Here is a 20,052-nt window from a genome sequence, read left to right on the forward strand (position 1 = left end):
GTGGCTCAGTCAGTTAAGCATCTAACTCTTGATTTTGTTTCAGGTCATGATCCCAGGGTTGTGAGATGGAGCCCCACGTTGAGCTCCACACTCAGCGGGAAGTCTGCTTGAGATTCTGTCTCTCCTCTTTCTGCCACTCACCCTCAACCCCTCAAATAAATAAATAAATCTTTTTTTAAATCTTTAAAAATGGGAGCCTGAGTGGCTCAGTCGGTTAAGCGCCTGCCTTCAGCTCAGGTCATGATCCCAGGGTCCTGGGATCGAGCCCCGCATTGGGTTCCCCGCTCAGCAGAGAGCCTGCTTGTCCCTCTCCCTCTGTCTGCTGCTCTGCCTACTTGTGTCCTCTCTCTATCTCTGTTAAATAAATAAATAAAAACTTTTAAAAAAAATAAAATCTTTAAAAAAAAAAGAAGGAATTATGAAACATCAAGCAGGAAGTAAAAACATGGCAGGGAATTATGTGTGTAAATTCAATAGACTTCCCTTCTCTTCAAGTTTTCTAAATAATGTTTATCAATTAAAGCAAACATTATAACACTAATATGATTCTAAATGGATGTAGAAGAAATATTTTAGGCAGAGGGTAAATAAGCAATTGATCAACAACATGGTAAATACTATAATTGAGGTGTGTGTGGACGGAGAAGCTCCAGAAAGGTGAAGAGATGAGGTCCTACTGTTCCTGGCAACTGTTAAAAGTCATTGAAGGCTTCATAGAGGAGGAAGACTTGCTTGTGTATTAGGATTGTGTTTAGCTACAAGTAACAGAACATCCAACATTAGTGGTCTAAACAGATAGGATATGGGGTTTTTTACTTTCTTTTTTTATTAGTTTAAGGGTAGAATTTAGTGATTCATCAGTTGAATATAACACCCAGTGCTCATTACATCAAGTGCCCTCCTTAATGCTCATCACCCAGTTACCCCATCCCCCTACCCACCTCCCCTCCAGCAGCCTTCAGTTTGTTTTCTAGAGTTAAGAGTCTCTTATAGTTTGCCTAAGATATAAGGTAGGCAGTTGTTTGTGTTGGCTTAGAGTCTCATTGAAGTCTGTGTGAGTCTCTTGACTTTTCCTCATGGTTCCAAGATGGCAGCTGCAGCTCCAACTTCCACATGAGCATTAAAGGCAAAAAGAAGAGAAAGTAGATACTCTGTACTCTCTGGACATCAATAATTATTTTTTGCATTTGGATTGAATTTTCCACATGTTGGTTTTATGTCTTCTCAAGTATTTTCCTCTTCAACAGAAGCCTTCTATTTAATTAACATACATCATTTTCTACATATGTTTCTATAATTCTCATCCCTTCTAATATATGTATGTTTGGATTTGGAGTTTTTTTGTTGTTGTTTGCTTTTGCTTGTTTTGCCTTCTTCAGTGAAGCAGCCTCTCTTTAACACCCTACCTTTCAGTTCCAATGACCTTGTCTGCTCTCCCACCTTGGCACTTCACTCTCAAGGTCACACCCTGGATCTCACATCAAAGGGAACTGAGGTGCTTCTGAACTCTTGATTTCTAAGATTCCTTTTTCTGACCACCATTCCTTTCTCCCTACTCACTGTTTTGAGTCCACCCTTTCCAGCTGTTCTTTGACTTCAGTGTGACTTTGCTCCTTTAGACAACATTTAACCATATTCTTATTATCCAAAGCTTCTCCTTCTCACCAATTTATATTCCCACCAACAGTGCACAATAATAATTTTGACACCAGCCATTCAAATAGGTGTGAGGTGGTATCTCGTTGTGATGTTGATTTGCACCTCCCTGATTACAGGTGATCAACTTTGTTGATATGATTTTATAAGAACCTTGAGATGGGGGGGGAGATTGTCCTGGACTATCCTCAGCCCAATGTGATCAGAAGGATCTGGGAGTGATAGGGGGAATGGGGAGATGTTGGTCAAAGGGTATAAACTTCCAGTTACAAGATGAATAAGTTCTGGGGTCTAATATTTGCATGGTGACTCTAGTTAACAGTACTGTATTATGTACTTGAAAGTTGCTGAGAGAGTAGATCATAAATGTTCTCATCACCAAAAAAAAAGGTAATTATGTGAGCTGATAGATGTTAACTAACCTTATTGTGGTAATCATTTTGTAGTATATTCCAGATCAAATCAGCACGTTGTAGCCTTAAACTTATACAATGTCGTATGTCAATTACATGTCAATAAAGCTGGGTGTGGGGGGAAGAAGAAGAAGGAAGCTCCTAGGAACCAGAGGAATGCATGATAATATCCCATTTTTTGAGCACTAATTCTGTGCCAGAGGCTATGTGAAGTGTCCCACACACGTTTTTCCCTTTGAAGCCTCCAGTAATTCAAGGTAGGGTGTTTAGCCCCATTTCATGGATAAACTGAGACTCAGAGAAGTCATTTGTCCAAGGTCAGTTAAAATATAGCAGGGGTGGGATTCAAACTCATGAGCATCTGACTCAGAAATCTACAACCTCTACCAGAGCTCTGTCTGCGCCCCTCCGCCAGAAGATTCCCATCTGGGTAAGAGTTGTGCGATGTGGAATATGTCTGTTTCCTTCAGCTCCCATTCAGTCACAGTTGGTCAGAAGGAATGTGCAGAGAAGGAAGCACTGAGGGAGCCCATCCCTGAAGATTCCCCAGGCCCTCCCTGCCTCCAGGAGAAAGCTGGGGCTCAGAGAGAGCCTGTGGAGAGAGGCCCCGCAGGCCCCTCTCAACACCATCTCACAAGCTCTGGTGGAAGGGCTCAGACTCTGTCACTCACTCTGCCTCCTCCCCTCCCACCCCCTCCGACTTTCCTACAGGTGCGCTTCACCCACGGCATGTTCACCGTGTACCCTGGGTTTGGCTCCGTCCCCTCCGGAGGAACACAGGTCATCACTGTCGACTGTGTGGCTGACCCCGTGGGAAGGTGTGAGGAATTCATAGCGATCGATATATCTGACCGAGACCCAAGAGACCAGCCTGCGGGCATTCCTTACACCTTGCTGGCTGAAGCTTGTCTACCAGGTACCGGGCACCCAGATTGGACAGCACCCTCCCCTTAAAAGACCCTCCCCCTCCCACCATGCACATGTTTAGCAGATACGGCCGCACTACTTCCTTTGGGTCCTTGGAACTTCCTCTAGTGTCTTCAGCCATATTTTTCCTTAAAGACTTACCAGGCGTCTACACCTAAAAGATGTGCAGCTTTAAACTCCTAGTCTTCCTGAGTTTGGTCCAGGATTCTCAGACAAATAGTATTATCTGGGAATCATGGTGTAATGGGATATGGCACAGGATCCAGGAACACCAAATCCGGCCGTTCCCTGTGGGCAACATAATGCACAGACAACAATGGTCAGTGACTGTGCATACTCTAACTTTAATTAAGCAAGATTCCGGTAAAGCGCAGAGAGAATTCCTCTTGCTTTGACTATAGGTGGCGTACAGACTCGCACCGACATGGGCCAAATGCCTCCTTCCTTCCTAAGCCCACCCCAGATCCCAGATCTAACCTCTCCTTACTACTGGGAGGAATATATGGTTGGGGTCTGACAACCAACAAGAGCAGTACAGAAAAGGAAGAGAAGATAGAATTTGTACCATCACTCCCACCCCCTTGTGTGAATTCCCCTACACCTCCTCTATGACCATCCTCTGTCAGAATCCAAATCTTCACATTAGCAATTACAGAAAGCAGGAACTGGGCTATCAGGCCTCATCTCTCATTCTCCCCAGCCTTTGTGACTGACAACAATGCCTTGATATTTGAAGAGCACCAGATTTGTAGCAGCACCACTCTGCTCAACATCCTACAGACCATAGAGAGTGGAGGGCTCTTTGTGGAGGATGAGAAGAAGTTCATCTTCTGCAATGTCCTGGTGGGTCATCAGGCCAAGGCTCGGTTCAAGATCAGCAACGTGGGAAAGATTGCCTGTGATGTGAACATCATAGTTAAGCCCATCTCCAACAAGGTAAGCAGCCCCAAATGGCCCTAGCCCACTGTGGTTGGCATGAATCCTTGGAAAGAGCTCTTAGAAACCCTGCTCTAGCATTGCTAGACCTGAGTGGGGATTATCTGGCTCTCAGGCCCTGCTGGAAGTCACATGAGGTCACTGGGTGGTTTCCCCTAGGCCAAGAGCCAGACATTTGTCCCAGGGGGTGCCTCCTCTGGGTTTTAAAGTGGTACACAGCAATGAGCAACTCGCTCATCCATCAAACACTCAGCTAGGCGTGTAATAGATGAAGCGTGGTGGGGTGAGCCAAAGGCAAGTGCCATCTCAGGCAGGCTGCCTCGTGTTGCCCATTTGTCTGGTAAGGAGGGTTTGGGGGATGTCAGATTATAAGGGCAAGGAGAAACGATGAACATTTACTGACCCCGGCTGCATGCTAGGCACTGTGTTAAATTATTTACATGTATTACCTCAGTTCATCCTCACAGAAAGTTTGTATGATCAGACTTTGTATTACTCTCCTCATCTTACAGTTAGGGAAATGAAGCTTAGGGATACAGGGCTATATTTAAAGCCAAGCTTCATCCACGTACAAGGTAAATAATAAGTGCCCATCTCAAGGCCTGTAGGTTCAGAGGTCCCTTCCTCTCCAAGTCAGACCACACTGAAATCCTTTTTCCTCGCAATGGGACAGAAAATTCAGGATACCGAGAGAGAGGGCTCAGTCAATAGCCAATCAGATGCACTACAAATATGGCCTAATCTCACCATGGCTGCTTTCATCCTCTGCCCAAAGGGGGAATCTTAGCTCCCACTCCCACTTAGCTGACATTGTTCATGTGGCCAATGGTGGCAGGGAGACCACTGCAGGGGTGGCCTAGTCTAGAGCCTCGGGGGGAGAGACAGAGAGTGTGTGTGTGTGCGCACACGCGCGTGCACACGTGTGTTTTCCCAGGGGACTGTCACCACGGAGGGGTAGAGTTTGAAAGACTGTCTCATCCCTTTTATGACTTCTCTCAGGCCCTGGTGACATCCAGTCATTACCCTCTGACCTTCTTCTGGACCTCAAGGGGCAGCTTTCTTCCTGTTCTGCACTAAAAACATAAAAAGGGAGCAAGCCAGTCTTGAATCCCACTTGCCACCCTTAAGAATGAAAAAATCCTTTTGAGGCCTTGCTGGGGTCCCTACAGTCCCTACAGTCTTCCCAAAACACTGCCACAAGATGGGGAAAGATAAAGTGCTAACACACCCTAATCCCTGCTCTCCCTCCCCAGCTCATTGCCCGAATCACTGACATTTTTGACGTGGAACCTAATAAGATGTGTGTTGCCAGCCGCTCGCATGCCTTTGCCACGGTGACCTTCACCCCGCAGACCATGCAGACCTACCAGTGTATCTTCGAGGCTACGTTGGATGGCTTGCCTAGGTACCAGCCCCCTCTCCTGCAGGATGAGGTTGGAATGTCATTCCTGGCACACCAGGCTGACAGGCCTCCGTCGTCCTGTTCCCTGCAGCAACCTGACCAGGAACCGAAGCCTCGTGTTTGATATCGTCGGGGAAGGGAACCTCCCTCGGGTGACCATAGTGCGGCCGGTTCTCTGCAACCAATATGGAAACCCCTTGCTCCTCTTCAAGAGGCTTCTGCTTGGTCAGTCAGAGAAGCTGCCTCTCATCCTCAAGAACAATGGCACCATCCCCGCCCAGGTATCGCGAGAGGTGAAGTAGGGGATGGAAAGGGAGAAGAATGACTCAGAAGTCAGACTTTTAACATTGAGGTCTCTGCCATCCCTGATCCACCAGGACTTCTTTGATGTTCCTCATGCACTAACCTGTGTAATACATGGGACACACAGAGCTGAGTCGGCCATAGTGTCTGCCCTCAAGGGGTATGAGAAAGCAGATTACACAGCTCCCGGATAGTTACTATGTGAAGCAGTGCTCAGGGATGTACCCTGAGCCGAGGGGGGAGGACTATGGGTATTCTTGGTGTCTTCTTTATCCTTCCCTTTTTTCTCTAACGAACACTGCATTTTTAATAAGGAAGAAACAAAAGAAACCTCAGTAGGAGTGAGAGATGCCATATCTCCAGGGACTCTTGGTTCAGCAATTAAATTGTGTTTTTATTTTTTTTCTGTTAACATCCTTATTTTACCAAAAAAAAAAAAAAGTAATAAATTGTGTAAGGGTTCTACAAAGAACGTTAGGACTTTTGAAAATGATCTACTCCCATCTAGGGGAATCAAGGAAAATTTCACTATAAAATGACATGGAAGCTGGGCATTGCAGGACAGCTGGGTTTCAGGAAGGGGGCATGGCACTGAGTGCATCCCAGCTGGAGAAAGAAAACTATTCAGACAAAGGCACAGAAGCAAAAAATGTGTCCGGTACAAAACAGGAACTAGTAAGCACCCAGCTCCGTGAGAGCACAGGGGATAGAAGAGCAGTGGGAGATAAAAATAGAAGGGCAGAGTAAGGACAACTCGTGGGAGGTTTGGGTTCTCTCTACATTTTAAACCCTACAACATGTTCTCACTATCTTGTTGGGTTTTTTTTTTTTAAGATTATTTATTTATTTATTTGAGAGAGAGAGAGAAAGCGAGAGACAGAACAGGAACAGGGATGGAGGGGCAGAGGCAGAGGGAGAAGGAGACTCCCTGCTGACCAGGGAGCCCGATTTGGGGCTCAAACCTAAGACCCCGGGATCATGACCTGAACTGAGAGCAGACGCTTAACCGACTGAGCCACCCAGGCCCCCCTCACTGTTGGGTTTTGTTGTTCATACAGTTAAGACTCATTTAGATTGACCCGCAGAATCATCATTTTTATTGCTCTTCACTCCTCCATATCCATCTGTCCATCTGAGATCATTTGCCTACCCCCTGAAGAATAGCCTGTACTGTTTCCTCAATGCAGGTCTGCTGGCGGTGAATTCTCTCAGCTTGTATTTGAAAAATCTCCATTTCTTTTTTTTTTTTCATTTTATTATGTTATGTTAATCACCATACATTACATCATTAGTTTTTTTTTAAGATTTTATTTATTTATTTATTTGAGAGAGAGAACATGAGAGGGGGGAGGGTCAGAGGGAGAAGCAGACTCCCCGCCGAGCAGGGAGCCTGATGTGGGACTCGATCCCGGGACTCCAGGATCATGACCTGAGCCGAAGGCAGTCGCTTAACCAACTGAGCCACCCAGGTGCCCTCATCATTAGTTTTTGATGTAGTGTTCCATGATTCATTGTTTGCATATAACACCCAGTGCTCCGTGCAGTATGTGCCCTCTTTAATACCCATCACTAGGCTAACCCATCCCCTCTAGAACCCTCAGTTTGTTTCTCAGAGTCCATCGTCTCTCATGGTTCATCTCCCCCTCCGATTTCCCCCTCTTCATTTTTCCCTTCCTGCTATCTTCTTTTTTTTTTTAAACAAATAATGTATTATCTGTTTCAGAGGTACAGGTCTGTGATTTTTAATGTCATTTTTATTGGCTATAGACCTCTCAGCTGGCAGTTGTTTTCTCTCAGCAAATGAGAGCTTTCATTCCAGTGTGTTCTGGTTTCTACTGTTGCTGCTGAGACGTCAGCTATGTCCAACACGTTCTGTTAAGGTGATCTTTGTCCCCTGACTTTCCTTGTTTAACACTTTCACTTTGTGTTTGTCTTCTGCGGTTTCGCTATGATGTGCCTAGGCTTTGCATTTATCCCTCTTGGAATTCACCAGGCTTCTTGATTCTGCAATTGATGTCTTCAGTCACTTTTAGAAAATTCCAAACATGTCTTGAAATATGGTTCCTATTCCATTCTGTCTCATCTCTCCTTCTGGGAGGCCAATTCAGTGTGTGGAAGACCTTCCCCCGTTCCCCCTCTGTCTCACCACCTCACTGCATTTTCCATCCATTTTTCTCTGGGCTCCATTCTGCATAATTTCTTGGGACCTATCTTCAGCTCATTAACTTTCCCTTTAGCTGTACCTAATCTGTTGTTAAACCTTCCATTGAGTTCTTAAGTTATTACATTTTTCAGTTCTAGAAGTTCTTTTAGGCTGCTTTTCAAATACACATCATCAGTTTTGAAGATTTCTGGTTTTGTGCTAAAGTTGTCAGACTTGGCTTTATTTCTTGAACATAGTCATCACAACCATTTTGCCATCTATACCTGGTCATTCCAAAATCTGGATTTCCTGTGGGTCTTTTTCTGATATCTGCTATTTCTGCTCATTTTTGCCATGTTGTCCTTTCTCCTTGTGTGCCTGGTTATCTTCGATCCTGTGTTGAGTATTATACTTGAAGAATTATTTAGAAATAACACTAAGGATGGTGTTCTTTTTCTTCAGAGACAGTTTTCCTTTGGTTCTGCCAAGTACTTTGGGACATTGGAAACTAAGGATCATCTAAAATTAGTTTTAGGGCTTGATATTTCCTGGATATGACTTGGAGCAGGATCTCTACCCTTGGGGGGGCTGGGTTTGGTCCTCTCAGCAGGTCCTTTGGGGTCCGAATCTACAGGAAAGAAAACACCCACCTTTCACAAGACTTTTGCCCTCTTAACACCAAGAAGCCCTCAAAAACACGACTGAGCCTCCCACATACCTCTTCTAGACTAGTAAACACTCAAAGTCAAAAACAGCCCAGAAGTGTAGGCTAGGCTCTCTGGATTCCCATGCTCTCCCAGATCTTGGTCTGGCTACTCTTCATTATCTTCTTAGTTCTGTGATGCTTTAAAAAGTGTGTTGGTCTTGTTGTTGTCCTATTTTCTTGTTTGTTTTGAGTCCACATTACCTAGTTTGTTTTCATTGTTACCTGTATTTTTTCCATTATTGTAGCTTTATAAAATGTTCTAGCATCTAGTTTAATAAATTCCTGCTTACCCATTCCCCATTTTTCTAATTTTCCTTAACGATTTTTACATATCTATTCTCTCAGATGGACTTTAGACATCATTTTATAATGTTCCTCAAAAAATCTAATTGGGAATCCTGTGAATTATTTGGAAAGAATTTTTTTTTTAGATTTTATTTATTTATTTGACAGAGAGAGAGACAGAGAAGGAACACAAGCAGGGGGAGTGGGAGAGGGAGAAGCAGGCTTCCCGCTGAGCAGGGAGCCCGATGCGGGGCCTGATTCCAGGATCCTGGGACCATGACCTGAGCCAAAGGCAGATGCTAAACGACTGAGCCACACAGGCACCCCAAGAATTTCTACTTTTAGAGTATGTAGGCTCTCAGGAGCAACATTAAGAATTCCCATCCATTTACCTAGATTTTTTTATTATGTCAATTTTTTCCATATAACTCCTCCATATAGTTTCTTACTAAGATTGTTTCTAAACATATAATTATTTTTTATCTCAGAAGCTTCCTATGTAGTATCACTATTTCTTTCTTCTTTTGGCCTCATTTCTTATATTGTTCAATTGTATTTATGATGGTACCAGCATGACTATCTTCTAAAACTGTCTGTTGATTTCTCATACCTAAAATCAGATATATGGCTTTAGTTTTTGCATCAGCTATGGTGGTCCAGAAAACATCCCTTTTCTCCACCCAAGCCAGAATCCCACTTTGGTTTTCTTTTTAACTTGGCAAGGTGCTCAATATGTTATCAGGCAACTGATGCATTACCACCTAGGAGATACTGGTTTTTAGGAACTCATATTTATGTAAGCCTTTATAGCATGACGAGTATTCATTTCCATTTTATTAGTCTAGAGTATATTTTACAGCTGCCTCTGTCAGTAGCAGAGGCCTTGGCAAGCCCATTTTGACACTGCATAGCTGGGTGATCTGGAAAGTCACCTCTACTCTCTGGACCTCCAGTTCCTTACTTGGATAATAGGGCTGAACTAAACTTTCACTTTCCTCCCCAGGTCTAATATTTATTTTATTCAATTCAAAAGAATGAGTGCTGGGCACAATGACTTTTTGGGTACTTCCCAAACAGCACCGTATCTCAATCTAGACTCAAAACCCATGAGCAGCCTGTAAGCTTAACACTCGACCTTGCTTTCCTTCTGCCAGCTGCATGTTGATCTGAGGGACCAACTAGGCGTCTTCTCCCTGAAAGGGACCCCCGCCACCTCCTACATCTACATCACAGAGGAGAACAAACCACATGCAAAAGGTAGGTAGGGGGAGTATAGCTTCTAGAGGGTGATGGGTGGTCCCAGGAGCTGTTTTATTAGGGAACTAATAAGGACCCAGGCAGATTAGGATGTCCGGTCTCATCACCGATGGCCTCTCTAGGTAAGGCCCATTCTCACACTAAGGCTGCTCTCCCTTGAGTCAGGATCTTTTTGGTTACATCTTCCTGGTTCTAAATCTCATGTCTCTCTCTTCTCTTTGCAGCAAAGAAAGCTCACACGGCCTCCCTGGTTGTTCCTCCTGGAAACACAGCTGGATTCGATGTCGTTTTCCAATCCAAGAAGGTTGGGAGAATGGCAGGCACCATCCACTTGTCAGTGATCAACAACCAGTATGAGGAGACAATCGTCCACATGGTGGGAGTGGGTTACGAGGATGACATCACCTTGGGCAACATCCATGGGCTGGTGGTTTCCAGCAGCTCTGAGGCCCCAGAGATCTCTGAGATCATCGAGGAAAATACTATGGAAGACTTGGTAGCAGGTGAGAGAAACATAAGTGAGGTATTGACAACTATTGGCTCGGGTCATTTTAAATAAGAATAAAATTTAAATAACAGCTCAGCCAGCTTCTGGGAATTTAGGAAAGCATCTCCTCTTCCTGTGTTGAGTTCATTCATGGCTCAGACAATGCCTTCAATCACGAGTTCCCTCAAGGAACATTTATTGAGCATCAGCATGCATGGACCAAGCACTATGCTGAAACCTGGAGTTGCAAAGAGTAAGAAGAGAGTCTCTGCCTTGGGGAGCTTATAGTTTTAGCTAATTCCAGTTTAGCTAACAAGTGAAATTCAAAATTCAAATTCCAGATTAGCTAAGTGAGCACATATCTCTCTAGTTTTCCCCATGTCTTTCAGCTGGCTTGTATCGGCATTGTCTGTTTCATGGGAAACATGTATCCTAGACATTCCAAGAGAAACCTGTGGGCTTCTTTAATTAAAGAAGGCATAGGTTTGTGCCACCTCTAGAACCTCATCCTCTATAGCCTCCCTACTCAGTGCAGTGTCTGAGGACCTACAGCCTCAGCAGCACCCAGGAGCTTGTTAGAAATGGGAATGGCAAGCCCACCCCAGCACCTCAGGCCTGCTGAAGCAGAGTCTGAATTTTAGCAAGATCCCTCGGTGACTTGTATGTATATTAAAGCTTAAGATGTGCTCCTCTGCAGTCCCCCAAGCACAGCAGCTTCATTTGGTTGAATATATTCTTTGGGGTAGGAGAAAATTTATTTCATCATTATTATCAAAAAGCACTTGTTAGGCGCCTGGGTGGCTCAGTCGTTAAGCGTCTGCCTTCGGCTCAGGTCATGATCCTGGGGTCCTGGGATCGAGCCCCGCATCGGGATCCTTGCTCCGCGGGAAACCTGTTTCTCCCTCTCCCACTGCCCCTGCTTGTGTTCCCTCTCTTGCTGTCTCTCTCTCTCTGTCAAATAAATAAATAAATCTTAAAAAAAAAAAAAACACTTGTGAAGCACGCTAATTGGTATGAAGTGAGTTATAAACACATTATCATTTTTCTAGGAGCCTTATTATAATGCTAGAATGTAGCATTGGACAGTCTATATGACATGGCTTAAAATCAACACTCCTCCTATATATGGTGTTTCATCCCTGTTTGTGGCTCCCAGGTGACATCTCTCTTGTCAGGAGTCAAGCAGAAGCTAGCAGTAAATCCTAGTTCAGAAATCAGATTTCAGGGGCACCTGGGTGGCTCAGTCATTAAGCATCTGCCTTCGGCTCAGGTCATGATCCCAGGGTCCTGAGATCGAGCCCCGCATCAGGCTTCCTGCTCCGTGGGAAGCCTGCTTCTCCCTCTCCCACTCCCCCTGCTTGTGTTCCCTCTCTCACTGTGTCTCTCTCTGTCAAATAAATAAATAAAATCTTAAAAAAAAAAGAAATCAGATTTCATACTTATAATAGGGTTACCAGGTTTAGAAAATCAGGATACAGGAGTCCCTGTTAAATTTGAATTTCAGATTTAAAAAAAAAGAGTCTTTTTATTATTTGTGTGTCCCAAAATATTGTATGGGACATACTGATACTAAAAATTACTTATCAATTATCTATGATTCGAGTTTAACAAGGACTTTTGTATTTTATCTTATTTTAACCCTTAATAGTATTTTTTCAGCAAACAAATGGAGTTGGGGACCTATATTTTCTCTTGGACATGAGGGCCAAGGTGGATGGATAGATGGTTGGACGGATGGACAGATGGACAAATAGATTTCCTAAGGAGGGAAAGCTTAAGCTAAGGACTCTAAATTTTTCCAAAATCATCATCAAAGGAGGGAAGGAGGCATGAGGGTGAGGCTCCATGTCTTTCAGGTGCTGCCTCCTCAGGGAAGTGAGCCCTAGGAGGAGGCCAGGGAGGACTCACGGACCTTCTGCTTCTGTCCATAGCTGCACTGGTGGACCACATCCAGTTTGGGGACTGCCACATTGGAAACAGCTATAACGTGAGCTTCACAATCACAAACCACAGCCAAGTGAACGTGATACGGTTTGAATGGCCCCCTGTATCTACAGTTTCCTTTTCCCCACAGGTAAGTGAAAACCATTCACTCTTTTCTGGACTCCCTTAGACATAGGCCTACCCTAATTTGATTGTCTGTCTGTTCCCATGAATAAATGATATGGGATGGATGGCTCTCAAGCTGAGACAGCCCAAGAACCATCCCTTACTCAGACCAGGTGCCAGAGGACACTGTTCATATTTCCTCTGGTCTAAGAACAGAGAATGAGGTCTGCCGAGATGGTTGCTAGGCTGACGTTGAGGAATTCCATGGAAGCCCGCACGGATGAAGACAGTGTCTTCCAGTCTTCCCATCCCAGACTGCAGACCTGTGTCCCCCGAGGTGTATGTTCTTTAGAGCATTAGTCCTGCAAAAGTGGTTCACTAAAAGCTAAAATGGGGGTAGTGGGTTCTGTGGACGACTGAGATTTAGCACATTTGCATATTACATCTTTCTCTTAGAGGTGCCCAGTGCCAGGCAGCATACTAAAACCTAGTTAACTTTGTTTTACCTGGAATTTTCTGACCCCTTCTTTTAGCATCTCACAGCACACATTTTATGAATTGCTGACCAAAGCTCGATGTCACACAAGGCCTAAGACAATGTGGTAGCAGATCTAGTCTCTGGCTAGTTGTTTTCATAGTTCGCTTTTGAGTTCCCAGGACAATGGATATACCCAGATGTATCCACTGCCTCCTGCACTGTTTTGGTCACCAAGTCTGTCAAGCATAGTTAGGGGAAGAGAGCAAGGAGAGTAGGGGACGCTACTTTGTCACCTTTATTTTTTTTATTTTTTTAAGTAGGCTCCATGCCCAGTGTGGAGCCCAACACAGGGCTTGAACTCACATACCTGAGATCAAGACTTGAGCTGAGCTAAGAGTTGGACACTCAACTGACTGAGCCACCCAGGCACTCACTTTGTCACTTTTGAATATTTGAGTGCTCTCAGGAAGTTTTGCTTCCTGGAGGGATGTAAAGTGTCAGTCAAATCAGGCAGAGATAAGCTTCAGATAGTCCATTTAGTGCACCCACGTGCACAAACACTCGTGCATATTACCCCCCACCCCGCCACACACAAACATTTGTGGCCTTGGGAAATACTAAGCTTTCTTCTCCCTTCACTTTCCAGTGGAGGGAGAGTTTTTAGATCTGTCAGAAACATGATAGGACTATTATGTGTGTGTGTGTGTGTGTGTGTGTGTGTGTGTGTGTGTGTGTGTGTGTGTGTGTATGCTAAACCATCAATGATTTTATGCTATAGACCACATTAGATTTCCCATTTATCTGGTATATTTCAGTGAATCTCAGCCTTTCTGGACTCAGGACTCCTTTACCCAATTAAACATTATTCAGGAACCCCCAAAAAGCTTTTGTTTATGAGGGTTATGTCTATTGATATTTACCATATTAGCATTTAAAACTGAGAATATCTGAAAATATGTATTTATCCATTTATTTTATTTTATTATGTTAATCACCATACATTACATCATTAGTTTTTGATGTAGTGTTCCATGATTCATTGTTTGCATATAACACCAAGTGCTCCATTCAATACTTGCCCTCTTTAATACTCATCACCAGGCTAACCCATCCCCCCACGCCCCTCCCCTCTAGAACTCTCAGTTTGTTTCTCAGAGTCCATAGTTATCCATTTTTAAATAATAAACCCATTAATGTTAATATAAATACCATATTTTTATGAAAATGGCTGTTTTCCAAAATAAAAAAATTAGTGAAAGAAGAGTGGCATTATTTCACAGTTTTACAAATCTCTTTAATATCTGACTTAATAGAAGTAGCTAGATTCTCCTATTTGCTTTTCCATTTGATCTGCTATAATATCGTATGTCATGTAACCTCTAGAAAGTTCCATTGTATACTCTTGAGAAAATGAGAGTGAAAAAGTCAACTAACATCTTAATATTATGATGAAAGTAGTTTTGACCTTGTGAGCTCCTGAAAAAGGTCTTAGGGGTCCCAAGGGTCATCTGATCACACTCTGAGAACTGCTAACGTACTGTGTGCATCTGTCCCTGATTCATAAAGGTCATAGTGGTGAAGAAGCACAGGTAGTTAAGAGCATGGTACCTGGCTCCATACTGTCGGGGGCTGAATCCAGCTCTTCTAATCATGGGAGGACCATGAACAAGTTACAAGTTTCCATGCCTATGAAATAGGGGAAATGGCTGTATATCCCATAGGGTTGTTGTGGGGATTAGCAGAATTGTGTAAAGGTTTAGAATAGTGCCCTAGGCAAGTAACAGTTTGACAAATATTAGCTGCTTTTGTTTTTAGGCTTGTATTTCTAAGAACCTCTTGTATGTATTTAAGACCATCTACATAGGCAGGTTTAAATGTATTTTTTGCCAAGACTTTTGGCTCTACCCCTTCTCTAGAATATCACCATCAGGTAGCAAAAGTCCTCAAGCTTGGATTCCCAAAAATACTAACACCAGGCTCTTCCCCAGATTGGCCACCTCCACCCTGGGTGTGCCAAGGACATAGTGGTGACCATGAAGTCAGACGTGCCCATCAGTCTGAAGAAGATGGGGGCCAAGTGCAAGCTGTCCAGGATCATGTTTCAGCTCCCTGCAGACCAGATCCCTGACTGGGATGACCGCATGCGCACGGTCAAGTGGGTGGATGTGCTCAGAAACCCACGTGGGACTTTAACTACAAAACGAAAGGTGAGTGAGGATATCAGGCACAGATCTGCCATGGCTGGGGGCCTGCTGCTTTCCACTTCAATGTCTCATCATTGCCTTCCTTCACAAAAAAAAAAAGTTTCCCATTCTACTTGACCTTGATTTCAGAAGTGATAAACTGAACTTAGAAGCATGCCTCCTGCCGGCCCCACAACCCACACATCTTGATACGTCCAGCTTTAGTTTCAGTCTGGATGCCTCATGCAGCAAGTCCTCCGACTTTTTCAACAGGACTATGCCTAGCCTTTCGGTCAGTTCCTCTTTCCCTCGGGTGTCCAGAATTAAATTAGTTAGAATCTCTGGTTCCTGACAGAATCTCATCTGTGATCCAAGCATGCCCCTCTCTTAATTAGTCCTTGATTGGTTTCTTTTGAATGGTAGAACAAACAGAGAAGAACTCACACCCAACATAGGAAGTAGAACATGGATTACCTGTGTGCTTCTCAGCCATTCCATCCCCCTGCCTCCTGTCTTAAACACAATCACCATTCTGAATCTCATTTACTTATTCCCTTGATTTTTGGTTTGTTCTTTTTTTTTCAACCTATGCATCCAAAAAGGCATACTGTTTAGTTGTAGTTTTTAACTTTAGTTTTTGAAAAGGTTAGATTTCTTGTGATCCATATTGTTGCATGTGGCTATAGTATATCCACTTTCACTGCTATATAAAATTCCATTATTATTATTTATCATTCATTCTTCTTTTGAAAATTATTTACAATTTTGCTATCATGCACAGTGTTTCTGTGAACATTATTGTTCATGTCAAACGGTGTTCATTTGCAAAAGTTAATATTCCTAGAAGTGGAATTGCAAAGTCATAGGATATGTGAATTTCAGCTTTCCAAGGTAATGCCCAAATGTTTTCCAAATGGCTGTACCAATGTACACTCCTGGCAAAGACATCTTACTGATCCACATTCTCTCCACAACTTGGCATTGCCAGACCTCTTGATTTTTATCATTTAAGTGAATGGGAAATGATCTCATTTGGGGGCTACTTTGCATTTCCCTAATGACTGATAAAATTGAATATGTCTTCATATGATTATTGGCCATGCTAGTTATCTCTTATATAAATGCTTTTTGCCTATTTTTCAGTTCTGATGCTTGTCCTTTGTATGAGTTATTTTATTTTTTATAAACTCTGCTATTCCTTCCTATTATTTGTCTGCAAACATCTTCACCAAATCTAAAGCTTATCTTTTCACTTCCTTTGATGTATCTTTTGATGAACAAAAAAAAATTCTTAATATAGTCACGTTTATTAATCTCATCTTCTATATTTATTATTTTTTGTGTCTTATTTTTAAACCCTTCCCTACCAGGGGAGAGAAAATGTGCATTTTTTTTTTTTTTTAGGTTTAAGAACTTTGCTATTTATATTTAAGCCCTTGGCCCGCTTGGATTTTATGTATGGTGTGAGGCAAGGATCCAATTTCATAGTTTTCCATCTAGATAACTAACCTGGCCAAATCCCTTTTTCTGTTTAGCCCTTATGTTTCCTAGTGATCTGCCATGACTCCCTTGTCATCTAAACTTCATACATACCTGGGATATTTATTGTCTCAGTATTCTACTTCAATGTCAATTTGTCTACCCTTATGCCAGTTTTACCCTGCCTCAATTTCTGTAGCTTCACAATCAGCCTTGATATCTGGAAGGGAAGTCCCTTTTCCATACTGTTTTGTTCTGAAGTGTTTTAGTTATTCTTGGTCCTTTATTTTTCTATCTAATTTTGGAATCCACTAACCAAGTACTGTGGAAACCCTAATGGAAACTTGATTGGAATTGGATTGCATCCATAAGTCAGTTTAGGAAAAATTAACAATTTTATAATATTAATTTGTCCTTTCTCTTAACAAATTTTATCTCTTTATTTAGGTCTTCTTTAAGATTTTTTTTCCTAGTATTCAGATTCTTTAATAGTGTTAGGACTCTTCAGGCTTTTGATTTGTTCTTAAGTCAATTTTATTAAATTATTTTTCTAGGAATTTGCCCTTCCACTAGGTTTTAATATGTATTTTCATAAAATTATTTATAATATTTTCTTATCATCTATTTAAATCTGTAGGGTTGGTGGTGATTTTCATTTTTGGTATTGGTTATTTGTATTTATTCATTTTTTTCTTGATCAATCTTACCAAAGACTTTTTAAGTAATTCCAAATAAACAATTTTTGGCTTCCTTGGTCCTCTCTGGTTTTTTTTTTTATTTTCGATTTCATTGGTATCTGTCCCTATCTTTATGATTTCCTTTCTTCTGCCTTCTTCTGAGTCCATCTAACCAAAAAACTCATGTCTCTGCAATCTTACTACTCTCAATAATTTGCTTCCTTCCCCATTTAAGAGTCATTTAGGTTTGCCTGAATCATTTATTTCTGGAACTTGAGTTAATTTGCATGGGTAAAATATAGTACTGTGCTCCCCCACAGCCCTTTATTCCTGTGAGTCAACTAGCCCCACCTTTGTTACAGGTGATAGAGACAGACCCTGAGCCCACCCATTCTGTAGTAGAAGAGAACTATCGAGAACTTCATCTTCAGATCAGTGCCAATGTGAATTACGCTTCGTATGGATGCCAAACAAGCAACGTGCACTTTAAAGAAACGCTGGTTTACCAGACCCGAGTGTTTGAGTGAGTCTTCGAGAGCCCCCCACCCTCACAGAGAAGCTCTTTGATTTTATCATTTGCCCCCACTCCACCACACATTTATTCAGTGTCTACGACAGCACATACCAGGCATCAGAGCCACGTGGCACACATCAGAGTAACTCTGTGGCTGCAGTGAATCCTTCAGGCCCACAAAGCTATGGAAGTTCACACTTGAAATCAAGATATAGGCCAGGAAACACAGTCCGCTGGGGAGGAGGGGACAGCATCTGGCCATCAGCTTCAGTGGGGACCGTCCTTGCAGTAACAGTTCACACCACCACCCAGGAACAGTTCTTTTCTCCCCGACCCCAGGTCACAGTTGGACAATATCCACACTGATGGCAATGGGTCCATCTCAGCTTCAAAGGCCCACAACCTACAGAAGGCAACACTCCTCATAACCATTCCATAGGTACAGCTTCTAGGATCCCTGTAGGGGACATGCCCAGTTACCAAGAGTCACTACACTCAGAGAATCCCAAAGCTATGGCTTCCCTCCAGGGAATTATAATCCCCCCCAGACCAGATGCAATTTACCAATCGGGTCATTTTTTACTATAAACAATGTTGCCTAATGATACAACTGGTATTTCTCCTTCATCAGGTTTCCAGGGAAACGGAGCTAAAAAGTTCATTCAAAGTTAAAATTGTCCTTAGAAAGAAAGAGTTATGTGAACTCACACATGGGAATGCAGGATTTCGTGGGTCCCCCTCTTAAGGAGCTCATGGTGGGCAGTGGGGGGATGGGTGAAAATAGGTGAATTGATGGTTGCAAGGGCCGTGTCCTGTGTGTGCTGTGAAAATACCTAAAGCAGACTAAGATGTGGGGAGAATGAGAAAGCAGACAGCACCTAAGGGAAGACGTCCCAGACGAAGCAGTGCCCCTGTTGAATTGTGGAGGATGAATAGGAGGTAGCCAGGTGAAGAAGTGAGTGAGAAAAAAGGGCCTTCTAGGCAGAGAGAGCATCATATACAAAGACAGAGAAAGACTATTCTTTGAGAATTACAAGCACAAAAATGTAAACCACTGACATTTCAACTTTGTAAGAATTAGTAATTAACTTGTTCAACTCATCTTGCATTTGTTACACTTTACATGTTCTCTCAAATTATTATAGAACCAAATGAGATAAGACAGAAAGGGAGAGCTTCTGCTGATACCTGTTTTACCTAAAGCAGGGGTTGGCAAACTGTGGCCCATGGACCAAATCCGGCCAGCTGCCTATTGTTGTAAATAAGGTTTCTTTTGGCCACAGCCATGCCCATCTGCTTATGTGTTGTCTGTGGCTGCAAGAGCAAAGTGGGTAGTTGCTACAAAGACCTATGGTACACAAAGCCAAAAAAACGTGCTGTCTTGCCCTTTGTAAAAAAAGTTTGCCAATCCCAATCTAAACCAAGAACTTTTTTTATCAAAAGTATTCTGTACCACCAAGATTTCTCTACTTTATACAAGTTTTCTTTAAGATAATGACCAGTACTCATACTTGTACACAATAAACACAAGCTCCTGAAGTCAAAGCACTTGACTTTGGGTGTATCTGCATGGTCTACCTGTACTGGATAATGGAAACCTAATCCTTACACCCTACCACGCCCCACTCCCAAACTTTCAACTCCTACAACTTCCCTAAAACTAGGAATAGCCACTTGTGTTTCTTTCTCTAACACAATCAGTTTCTTGTGTCAAGGCCTCATCCTTCTGCTGTGATTGTGATCAAGTTTAAAAGTGATTCCAGAAAAAGCTTCTATCTCCTGTTCTTGTCTTAGATGCAGGCAAACTTGAGGCAAGAAAAGGCTCCACTAATTCAGAATTTGAGACAAGTCTTAGCCAGTGAAGGAATCGCAGGCAGGGGTCAAACAGCCTCTGACCACAGGGACATTGTTTCCGGTGGGAGATGATTCAGGAAGGGAGGGACTATGGAATTTGCACCTAAAGAAGGTATTGTCATGGGAAACACATTTTGATTCCTCTCTCATGGAAATGTTTCAGGGTTACAGCAATGCAGGCTGAGAGCTCATTGCATAGGGTACTGGTGGTGTGCCAGATGATTGTCAGTGCTAAACCTTTGGATATTTTTACTTTTAATAGCTATGTATATATTCTATGTGTTTTAGAAGAAAATATAACTA

The 20,052-nt window shown here is 42.8% G+C and overlaps 1 protein-coding gene across 3 annotated transcripts in view; it reads left to right on the forward strand.

The window, feature by feature from the left end:
• Positions 1-20,052, forward strand: part of HYDIN (HYDIN axonemal central pair apparatus protein) — a 312,800-nt gene that overhangs the window by 250,932 nt on the left and 41,816 nt on the right. For all 3 annotated transcript variants that reach the window (XM_088027478.1, XM_028090615.2, XM_088027479.1), the window contains exons 58-66: positions 2,781-2,985; positions 3,697-3,932; positions 5,186-5,337; positions 5,426-5,615; positions 9,926-10,028; positions 10,253-10,531; positions 12,447-12,589; positions 15,031-15,249; positions 17,744-17,904. In XM_088027478.1, the coding sequence (XP_087883604.1) occupies positions 2,781-2,985; positions 3,697-3,932; positions 5,186-5,337; positions 5,426-5,615; positions 9,926-10,028; positions 10,253-10,531; positions 12,447-12,589; positions 15,031-15,249; positions 17,744-17,904 (1,688 nt within the window). The remainder of the gene's footprint in view (positions 1-2,780; positions 2,986-3,696; positions 3,933-5,185; positions 5,338-5,425; positions 5,616-9,925; positions 10,029-10,252; positions 10,532-12,446; positions 12,590-15,030; positions 15,250-17,743; positions 17,905-20,052) is intronic.

This window comes from Eumetopias jubatus, unplaced genomic scaffold (genome assembly GCF_037043125.1).
Source record: "Eumetopias jubatus isolate StellerSeaLion01/CBP00866 unplaced genomic scaffold, mEumJub1_p1.0 scaffold_10, whole genome shotgun sequence".
NCBI lineage: Eukaryota > Metazoa > Chordata > Mammalia > Carnivora > Otariidae > Eumetopias > Eumetopias jubatus.